The sequence below is a fragment of the Diospyros lotus genome, chromosome 14 (genome assembly GCF_014633365.1).
Source record: "Diospyros lotus cultivar Yz01 chromosome 14, ASM1463336v1, whole genome shotgun sequence".
In the NCBI taxonomy this organism is placed as follows: Eukaryota; Viridiplantae; Streptophyta; class Magnoliopsida; order Ericales; family Ebenaceae; genus Diospyros; species Diospyros lotus.
In genome coordinates, this window is record NC_068351.1 from 4,017,673 (window position 1) to 4,029,470 (window position 11,798).

General features: G+C 30.7%; 1 protein-coding gene across 1 annotated transcript; it reads left to right on the top strand.

Moving 5' to 3' along the window:
- Positions 1-4,794: 4,794 nt before the first annotated feature.
- Positions 4,795-11,358, top strand: LOC127790832 (vacuolar protein-sorting-associated protein 37 homolog 1). Its single transcript, XM_052320535.1, has 7 exons — positions 4,795-4,979; positions 6,675-6,896; positions 9,240-9,327; positions 10,382-10,421; positions 10,544-10,590; positions 10,679-10,799; positions 10,885-11,358. The coding sequence occupies exons 1-7, from the start codon at positions 4,963-4,965 to the stop codon at positions 11,046-11,048; spliced, it is 699 nt and encodes a 232-aa protein (XP_052176495.1). The 5' UTR covers positions 4,795-4,962; the 3' UTR covers positions 11,049-11,358.
- The last annotated feature ends 440 nt before the right edge of the window (positions 11,359-11,798 follow it).

Below are 11,798 nucleotides of genomic sequence, written 5' to 3' on the forward strand. Positions count from 1 at the left end.
GTGAAACGTCGATTTGGTTATTGTAAAAGGAATTGTCGGTTATATATCATTGAGGTTTCGATCTTGCTTCCGCTGATGTGATTGATAATACATGTCTTAGTCTATTAATTATTAAATTTTGATATACTGAGAAGGTACGATCGGGACTGTCGGGAAATGATGTGTATCGAGAGACTTATGTTGTGTATGAGAATATTAAAAAAAAAAAAATATTCCCGAAATCTCGAGGTAATGCTCGTTCTGGGAAAACGAGGCGTTACAACCTTACTACCTGATTTATCCGAGCCACATCCACTTGATTCCCCTTCATCCCACTTAAAAATCCGCACTTCTTGTCACAATAGAAGAATAACCTTCCTCGGTTCGGTGACATCTTCTCCACCTCTAGCCATCTTACAAATCCTCATCCATAGTTTGGGCAACGCCATTTTGTTGGGTAGTTATCTATCCAGTGCCCCGACTATCTACAACTGTTGCATATTCCGTAGTTCTTTCTCATCGTTATAGTTCTTGTTACAGTTCTTGTTGTTCAAAGTGATAAACAGTATTTATTGACTCAAAGTAATCAAATCAGCAAACAATCTACTAATAGAAGATGAGTCAATGTAAACAATCTACCTAACAAATTCACTTATTTTCAATTAAAGTGCAATTTTCGAGTATTGGCAATGAATTGATATAAATAAACAAAATACACCCAAATTCACTTCCCATACATTACATTTACATTTACTGAAAACAAACCCCAACTTGGTCTATCATAATGTTCAAGAAATTTGCACGTGCAAAATCTCTCAAACAAACCCCATTGATATCACTTCGTCTATCATAATGTTCACAGGTAACTAGCTAAGCACCATAATATCAAATCAAAAACCAAACAAGAGACATTATAACATGAGAGCTATCAATATAACATGTGAAGGGTCTAAAAAATTAATCAACTAAGATAAATACAAATAAAATCAATTGATTGAATCCCAAAAATTATAAATATATAATAACTAAATTTATAAATGTATAATAAACAACTCACGCACCAAAGGATCGAGGACGGCCAAAATGCTTTGAAGGATCGTCGGAGACGCTCACGTGTGCAAGGAGGGGAGAAAGAGAAAGTAATGCTCGGAATGAGCCTTTGGATTGTCGGAGAAAGAGCGACGTGAGAGATACCGATGGCCGGAACGAGTCGAAGGCACTTTGGAGGGCCAGTCGCACATGTGCGCGAGAGATGCACGTCAAAAGAGACGTCATTTTTTTTTATGTATTTTCTATTGATTACTTCAATTTTTCTCGATTTTTTTTTTTTGTGTGTGTGTTTCTTCAATTTAATTGATTCGGTTCACTTTACGCAAGTTAGGTTCAATTTTTTTTATTATTGATTAGTTCGATTTTTTAAGTTAATCGATTTGATTTTGTTTCTCAGTTTGATTTAATCAGTTTATAGATTTTGGTCAGTTCAATTATCAAATCGACCATTTAGACACCTTTACATGCTTTTACATAGCTTTTATAGATTTTGGTCAGTTCAATAATCAAATCGACCATTTAGACACCTTTACATGCTTTTACATAGCTTTTAGTATATTTGATATACATCTAATTTCACATTCAAAGTTCTTTATATTATTAAAAATATAGTATTTTTCGCTCAACTAATTCATGTCCACTATTCATATTTAAACTAATATTTTAAATAATTTTTTAATCTAAAAGTCAATAGCAATGACAAATTATGCTTCATTCAAAACGCTTGAAGGACATCTTCCATTTAAAGGCTTTATATACCTCAGCACTCACCAAACTATATAAAAAAATATTGTGTTTCATTCTTCTCTAATTCATGTTTACTATTTATCTTTAAATTAATATTTTAAATCATTTTTAATTTAAAAATTAATTGAGAGTAAAAAAAAAGTTTAACACTAACACATAATAAGGTGAGCAAGAAAGATGTCAGATAAATTTATACACATCATAAAAATATTTACATATTAGTGTTTAAATGGCCAATTATTTTTATATATATAAAAGTACGATAATCTTGAAAAAGTAAATTTTCTCCCAAAACTTGCATTAATGATTTGTAATTAATACTTATTGCATTAATAATTTGTATTTTATAATTTACATTAATAATTTAAATCTTTCAATTATTTTGAAATAAAAAGTAGTAATAAAATTTTTTCCCAAAACTTGCATCATTGATTTGCATTTAGTACTTATTACATTAATAATTTATATTTTATAATTTATATTAATAATTTAAATCTTTCAATTGTTTTGAAATAATATATACTAATTATTGTAAAATTAATAATAAATTTTAAATACACGAGTTTTTCAATGCTAATCAATACATTATTATGTGAATATTAAATATTTAATTAATTCGTCAATCAATCAAAAATAAATACTATTTATTAGTAATATGAATAGACACTTAAACTATTAATTAAATCACAGAAAATTGTTCATTTATATAAAATTATATCTTTATATAATATAATATATAATATATAGTAGAATAGTATGCAAATATTTCTTCCTTTCAAAAATTTACCAAACTATTTTTTACATCTAAAATTTGTATTAAACTTGCATGAATTTTTCAATATTATTACTTATTCAAAAATAAATATTTTATGTTAGATCTTCTCATTAATTAATTCTTCAATAAATCAAAAATAAATATTATTTATGAGAAATATGAATAGACACTTAAAGTATTAACTAAGTTATGGAAAATTATCCATTAAATAAAATCTTATCTTTGTATAATATAATAATATATAATATATTATATTAAAGTAGAATAGTTTGCAAATTTTTATTCCCTCTAAAAATCTGCCAAACTGTTTTTTGCCTTTAAAATTTGTATCAAATTTGCATGAGTTTTATGAGAAATATTAATAGATAACTTAAACTATTAATTAAGTTATAGAAAATTGTCTATTTATTTAAAATATTATCTTTATATCTTTATTCTATATATATTTATATAATATTAAAATATGATAGTCAAACAAAGCATTTTGCCAAGTGTCATCAATGGTGAATTTTTTCCCTCAAAAATTTGCATTAAATCAAAGGTAGTGATTAATTAATTATTAATTATTTTAGTGATTATATTATAGTCTTGAAAATGTGATATCTTAACAAATTCATAAAAAAATATTTAAGATTGTTAAATGCTAGAGTTTTTTAATGCTAATTAATATTTAAAGTATCACATTTTTAAGATTATGAAAAAAATCAAAATTCATATTTTTAAATGTTGTTATTATTGAAAAAACTTATTCTTACTCATATTTAAGAGTTTTAATTTATAATTATAATTATAATAATATGATAAATAGAAAATAACGAACGTATTTGAGTGGATATATTATAGATTTTATAATATTTATTTATAAATAAATATAATATAATAAATAAAAAAATTATAAGTATTTTGTCAAATGATCTACTTAATGTGTTAATTATTCTTTAACACATTGAATGATAGTTTATTGAATTAAAAGTGTTTTACATTAATATATTGAATAATGAATAATTAATTGAACTTAAATTTTAATAAATAATTAAAAATTTAAAAAAATTTATAATTATCAATTCTGATAAAATTATTTAAAATAACAAGTTTATTTTTTTTATTTTTAAATTAAATTCTCCGGTGTATCACACGGGTTCATCACTAGTTAATAATTAAAATATTTATTGTCCTTCTTGTACAAATAAAGATAAATTTTAAATAATATTAGTAATTTAAATGATAGGTCATCAGGTGATTTAAATGACATGTTAGCATTTAATTGATACATCAAAAAATGTAATTGTGAAATCAAGGTTCGCCCGAGTCCCTCGTCCAATAAATTTGTAATACAAGTTTGATATTTTCTAAGAAATTAAAGGTTTGTTCAACTCTCCAAAGTATCAATTTACATATATAAAAATTTGAGAAACCAAATTAAGTTGTATTCAACAATTAATGTATTTATGTGATAGAAAATGAGTAAAATATTTATATTGTCCATGTCGAATAACATAAAATTTGTCCGACGCTAATAAATTGAGAAATAGCGGGCGTGAGTCCTATAAGGGGTAAGTTCCACACACTCATCCCCTATGAATCCAGATCTGCTATCCCAATTTGGTGTCCCTTTCTTTGTTCAGCCAATCAAAAACAGCCACATCACCTATCATCAAATAGTAATTTTTGTAAAAATATTATAAAATCAAACAAAAAAAATTATAAATGATATATACGTTCGTTATATATATTATATTATATATATGTTGGTATCATTTACGTTCGTTATATATATTATACTATATATATGTTGGTTATATATATTTGATTTTATAATTTTTTTTATTTGATTTTATAATAATTTTGCAAAAATTACTATTTGATTATGGGTGATATGGCTATTTTTGATTGGCTAGACAAAGAAGAAGACACCAAATTGGGACAGCAGATCTAGACTCATCCCCTATAGTCCTCGTCGAACAAAATGGGTCTATTTAAATTGTTTTGAATATATTTAATTATCTAATCTTGACAAAATTTAAATAATAATAAATATTATTTTAAGTCCATAAACAAAATTCAATTAGACACAACATAAGGTTATTATTATTAAATTTGATCTTTTGATATTTTATTTATTATATTTTTTAATTATATAATATATTTGGAGAAATTAAAAATTGTGATGGGAAAGGAAAAAAAAAAAATTACTTCCAATTTCTTGCGTTCACGCGGTGCTTCCTTCCTTAAGCACCAGGCTTACGTACACGTGTATTTCAACTGCAGTTGGACGAAAACCTGTTCTTCTAGAGAGACACGGAGAGCCGATCTCTGATTCTCTGACTCGTCTCGGGGAATCGCCGTTTCCGTTATCTGACGTTCTTCGCTTTCGATCAATCGGACGATCGGCGGTCTCTCTTTCCCAAGTCATGTTCAAGTCCTTCTGGTAATTGATTCTCTTTCGAGCTAAAATTCCAGTTTTAATTCGTATGTTAGGGTTCTTTTTTGGGCACTATGATCATTGAGTTGAGTCCGATTCATTCTGTACGGTTATTAATTTCATTGGCCGGCTCAATTCTAAGGCGGTTTATATTGTTGCGTTCCACACAAGCATCGGTATCTCATATAATCGGGAGCAAGGCTCGTTGAGCCGAGTAGACCAGAGTTGTGTTGATTATTATTAATCAGGTAGCATCCGATTTAGGGGTTCTGGTGCTTAATTCGAGGATTATGATTGTATATTTTTGGAGAATATTTGGATATGGGTCTAACAGCTGTTTGGATTTTCTTTTAATAACTGGCAGTGCGTATTTTGTAATTTTCTCACCAAGTTCAGGCATTTTTTCTTCTCTAGAATTTGTTCAATTCTAGAGCTTTTGGTTTCTATAGTTGTATTCTACACAAGTAGCTGAGTAGGATGCAGTTGGATTTTGCTGCTTGATTTTTTTTGCATTTATTTTGGCCCCGAACATTTTTTTTTAAGCATCCAGTAGTTATTTCCAACATAGTGGTTTTTAGTCCTTAAAATCTTTTTTGTTATGAGGCATATGATTGGAAGTTTGAAGTATTTGAGTATTCCTCAAGCTGCTGTTTTGTAATTTTGTTTCTTTTCTAATAGCTGGCAGTAAGTCCTATGTAATTTGGTCAACCAAGCATGGGGAGGTTTTTTTATTTTGCCTCTTTGCTTATATTTGATGGGAATCTGAATCTTCATCTTCATCTGGTTATTCTATGAGTGTGGGGTTTGGGAAATTCAAAGTAAACGACTCCAAATTGAAAGAACACAAGGTTTTGCTGATTGATGGTGTTTTTGAGGTTAACAATCGTGGAGGATAGGGTTGGGTATGATATGTAATAGACAAGAACAGTATGGGTGAAGATCAAGAAGATAGTCATAATTTAAGAAAGAATGATGGGTGGAAACACTGGAGAAGGTAAAGGTAAAAGGGCTTTAGTGGGTTTGTCTTAATGGATGAGATTTATGGGAATGGAGAAATAGGGAAGTTAAGAGGATTCCTGATGAGTGTTAAGAGAAAAGATGAGAAGGGCACAAATGCTGGTCTCCTGCAAAACTGGATGGACCAAAAGGTAGCAGAATAGCTCCTCTGCAATGAGAAAATCTTATCTATTTGATGCATAATAGTAACTTAATTTCCCCTTCCACTGGGAAAATACAAATTGGGCTCTACTTGTTAATAAAGGGCAACTCATATCAGGTCTTAGCTTCTGCTATGAATTTTACTACACATGCTACCATCAATGCACCTCATGGATACATCATATTTTAAGTATTTAAATGTTCACACCTCTTGTTTCTCTCTCAGATTTAGTATACTTTGCAACCCCTTTTTATTACTTCATATTGCTTCGACTTGGCTGATAAATGCTTTGTGCTGAGAATATTAGTTAGTGCTAGATTATACAAGTTTTTTCTGTGATTCCTCTATTATTTTTATTAGTTAGCTTTGTCTTTCAAGTGTGCGCTGTATTTTCTCTTATATACGTATACCTATTGAAATTAATTGCTATAGATTTAAAAAAAAAAAGAATCGCTTTAAATAGAATTAATGAGCTTTGATATAATTGTTTCGATGCTTTAAATATTATAAGGGGATTTACTAATCATTATATTCACTTACAGGGGTTCACCAGAGCAGCAAGCTCAGCCACGTCCACAAGAGATTTCAAATTCATGGTATCCTCCATCTGTAATTAGCTCTCCAAGTTCTTCCCGTCCTGGAACACCTAGTAGCAACACTTCTGGTAGCTTCAATCTACAAAGGCCTTCAGATCGGCCACATTCACCATCACATGTTTCCCCTGCTGAGGCTGCAGGAATTATTGCTGTTCTAAGGGATAAGAGGTAAGGTTGTTGGATTCCTGTTAATTCTTTTATTTTCCTCGTGATTTATTGCTTTTCTGAATTTGCAGACTTCTGAAATCAGCTTAGATAGTTTAGTTGATTTTCCCACATTTGTTTTTTGTCCTAAGTTATGTTTTATGACATGCCATCTTGTGTAATGATTCCAATGAGAGTGATTAACAGTCCCTGAGGATTAAATTTATGCTTGTTGAACCATGATGCATGGCAAATCAATAGGTGCACTCGGAGCAGATTCTCATTTTTACCTCTCACTCAAAGGAAAAAGCATGGTTGAGAGAAGTTTCTACCCCCATCACTTCAATACCCCGTTGATTAGGACCTTGAGGTTGCTATTGGACATCAAGTAGCTATGGTATTATAAATAGCTAATGGTAGATTCGTTAAGATGTGTAAAACAAACATAGGATTAAAGAATAACAAAGTACGTTAAATGTTTCACTGAAGTTGATCCACAGGCAATATTAGAAATTAATACTATCTCTATAGAGGTTTGTTGGGAAAAAATCCACTTCTCTTTTGTAGGTAAAAATGCACTGTTTTCAGTGTTATTAACAGTTAGCACAAAGAGCAAGATTCAAAGTAAAGTTGAAGTTAGTTTCTGATTTCAAATTTATATTGTTTTCTTTTGTCTAGGTCAAATTTGTAATATTATTGTGATATACTTTTATCATTATTACATTTGACAAGGTGTGCTAGAAATGTGAGAGAGAAAAGATTGCAGATAGGCATTAGAATCATAGATTCAGGATTCTCATAATGTTATTATTTGAGATTTAAAACAAAAATTCATGTTCAAATTGTCCTTTTACATTTTGCTTTATTGGCCTGAGAATGTCGGTAGTAATTTAAAAATCCAAAAGGATTTTGTTTCAAATTTCAATGTATGGAATGAATGTCTCATTTCTGTCCTAAGTAAGATGTGTCATCCTATGTGAATACACGTCCTTGATAGCACACAAACAATCAACATCACTGTTATTTCATGCATGCGAATTTATATATTAAAACAGAGACTTATTTCAGTTGTTTACTTTGATTCTTGTTCTGAAATGGAAATTCATTGCAATCTAATTATATTAATGTCAATTTTATAATACCTTTATATAATCTGATTCTTATTATAGTTGATGTGGCATGCCAAAAAACAATAATAATGATATACTATTAACATTATCAAAACAATGAAATTGGCATTTTTTTGGTTTTGTTTTTGCATTTTGGTGCAGTCAATGTCCCTAAAGATTAATCTGATTTTTTTCATTTACACAAGAGCTTCTAGATAATGTTGCAAACAGATTTTGATGGAACTTATTAAAGATTACTTTCCTTTACTTCTATTAAAGATGTTTTGGGTGAGTATAAATAATTTGATTTAGAGCTCACTATTGACTGACATGATAGTGAAACTGAAAATTGTACGTTTTTCTTAAAAATGAGCAGTGCAATGTTGATGGCCTTAACCAATGGGTGGAGGCTCTTTATTTGTCCTGAACTCATGAGGCCATGAACTTTCTGTTTTTCGGGCAAAAGCTTGAAGAAATTAAATGGAGGCAAAGGTTTAAAGAGTATGTAAGGTATAATATTTACACCATATTTAAAAACCTGACCCTTACAACTTCCAAATAGAGGAATTTAAACACATGAAGGTTCAATTCCATTTTTTTAACATATAAATAAATATAAAGAATAAAGTATTTGTTAAATAAAAATTCACGTGTTTTGTTGCTGGATGACTTATATGTTTATTTGTTCTTGTGTTCCTGCCATGTCCTTTTCATAAACTTTTTCCATGTGCCAGATTAAAATCTCCATATTGTGTCATAAACTCCGTGTGTGTGTGTGTGTGTAATTTCTTTACTTTATAGAAGGTTTTAATGTAATTACATAACTACTTAGTTCCTCCTTTGGAGTATCAGAACATATGAGAAGATTTATGCTGAGAATGCTCACTATACTAGTGATAGAAGGAAAGCATATCAGGACTTTAAATTGGACTCCTGTTTAATGAAGAGATAACGTTCCTTTTCTACTGTTTGCTGGAGAAAGCCTATGATTACCATTTCAGTTGTTTGGGCTTTTGATAAATATATTTTATTCTGCTAATCACAAAAATATGTGTTTTGAGGGTAGAATAAACTATTCGTTTGTTTGGACAAGTAGACAGTAGACCGGTGTTCGGGGTTGGAAACTCTTATTGAATCAATTTTCATTGATTTTAGATTGCCAAAATTTAATCTATTTATCTTACTTCTTAAGCTTCTTGCTTCCATTTGTTTTTATATTGTTTGCTTATTCTCTTCTTTTCTTGTTTCATAAATTTAGTGTTGATGAATTACGGAAGCTTTTGACTGACAAAGATGCATACCAGCAGTTCTTACTTTCACTTGATCAGGTTAAAACCCAGTACAATGTAAGTTGATTTTGTTTCCCAATATTTAATTTTCGTAGCTTAGTTGCTTGAATTTACTGCACTATGTATTTCTCCATATTTGTAAAACTAGAAATGTTTTGCTCAGCAACCAGAAATGAGCATAGAATATTATGGGAGCAGACCCCATCTGGCTAGACCTGAAATGGTTTGGCTTTCTAATTGAGGAAATAACTATGAATCAGATGTATTATGAAAACTAGAAAATGGTGAGGCTCACAGAGGGCTGATTAGTATTCTAAAAGCTGTTGGAAGTTGGAACGCAAGAATCTGGTTCCCTGTGTATCTTGCATGCTTGCAAGGATGCAATGTTGGGCCATTGAAGAGAATGTTTTATCTGGTGTTAGATACGTGTAGCCCTTTTGTAGTGATGAATGGAAGACTCTATTACAGATAAATAAGGGATATTTTGTTTATTTGCTGTTTGGTGTGGGGTTGTGACAGGCTCATTCAGAGATGCAGGTAGATGTTGAGTCATACATTAAGTTTGTAAGATACATACAGCAGCAGCAGCAACAACAATGATCGCAAGCCTTTTATCCCATTATGTTGGCCGGCCACATAAACTTTAGCTCTTGACCCATCTCTATTTATGGTCATATGATCTGTAAGGCCATTACGTTGTAATATCTCATTTAAGGGATGTTTTATTTTTCTGGGATATGGATATCAGCATTGTTTGTAGATTTGTTATTCTAGTATTGTATAATTTTCCAGTCTTGACAGTGGCACACACTTTGCAGCAGTCCAGGGTTGCAAAACAATATTTTCTTTTTGATTTTTACGTTATGAATATTTGAAAAGTGATCATGATATATATTTCTCAACTTAAGATATACTTTAGGGTGGATTGCACGTAGGCCTCCTGTGGTTTGGGTCATCTGCAAGGAGCCCCCATGTGGTTTAAAAGTGTTTATGGAGATCCCTGTGACTTTTCATGATATTTATAAATAATTTTGTGATAAGATGGCTTCTCTTTTAATGTCTCTGTAATTGTTCTGACTTTCTCCCTCTGTTTCTGTGTGATAAACTTCAGTTAAGAGATGAACTTCGAAAGGAGACCTTGCAGCTCGCCAGTGAGTTCTGACACTTTCTTTGTGCTCAACATTTCTCTGTCTCTCCAACACATGCACTTATGCACACTCATTTGTCTCATAGGCAGTGGAACCATTGTATTTTAACTGACATCTTTATGTAGGGGAAAATTTGGAGAAAGAACCTCGCATAATGGAACTGCGGAATCAGGTGAGCTGTTTAAGCTGTTACTCCAATTTCTTAATTCTGAATGAATACTAAATGCGAACGGGTTCTCCCTGCTGTTTCAACTCTGCAGTGCAGAATCATTCGCACAACTGAACTGGCTGCTGCTCAAGAGAAGCTAAATGAGCTAGAGAGGCAAAAAGAAGAGACCCTGAAGTTTTACTCGCCAACATCCCTGCTCCACAGGCTTCAAGGTAAGAGTTTTATCATCATTGAGAGAAATAGACAGCTTTTTATGTCACATGCTCCAAGTTATAAGATACCTTTCCGTGGTTTCAGAGGCAATGAATAAAATAGAAGAAGAATCTGAGACACTGCATAGGCAACTTATCGACAGGGAGATCGAGGTTGGAGTGTTCGTGCAGAAATACAAGAAGCTCCGCTACACTTACCACCGGCGCGCTCTCACACATCTGGCAGCCAAGACTTCACTGGTTGGATGATCTACATTACCATTACAAAACCTGTGTGTATAGTTGGAGGGCTGAGTCTGTTGTGGTTTTCAAACCCTCCTAATTTGTCTAGCTGTTAATCTGGAAATTCTTCTTGTTTTTTAACTGAAGAAGCTTCTGGAAGAATTTGAACCTTCTAATTGCATTTTGGTGCTTTCTAAGCTCCTCTTTACTTGCTCTGTTTTGTATCAAATTCACCAATAGATTCTGCAGTATAATGCAATTCGGTTATGTGTTTGTGTAGAATCAGATGTTATCCAAACACAAATATGGCCCTTTTATTTCAGATTGTGTTATTTTAGTTTCTCTTCCCACATGATAAGATAAAAGCTTCTTATCTAGTTGATTGGTGCTGCTTTTGTTCAGAATTGAGCCCTTTTATCTAGCAACCAAAGAACCCATTTATATTTCCTTGGAATTAATAGCAAAAATTTGTATCCCTCTTGAGGAAAAGATTCATGAGTTGGTTTGATTCTAGTCGAGTTAGGATGTGTTTTGCTATGTTTATAAAATAAATAAAATTATGATATAAAAAAAATTGAAATCATAAAATTCATCACTTTTAACATTTAATAGTAGATTTAAAAATATATCAAGTAATATTATTTCACAATTTAAAAAGAATATACAACAATAGCATAAATTTTTAATGGAAAAATAAATCTCAAGATTAAATATTTAAACTAAAAATAAAAAAATTACAAAAAAATATTAAACATACATAACATACATAACACATAA

Bases quoted from the DNA above. Each gene is read 5' to 3' on its own strand.
- LOC127790832 (XM_052320535.1), top strand. The intron at 6,897-9,239 runs GTAAGGTTGTTG...TCATAAATTTAG, and splicing joins GCTGTTCTAAGGGATAAGAG to TGTTGATGAATTACGGAAGC. The intron at 9,328-10,381 runs GTAAGTTGATTT...GATAAACTTCAG, and splicing joins AGGTTAAAACCCAGTACAAT to TTAAGAGATGAACTTCGAAA.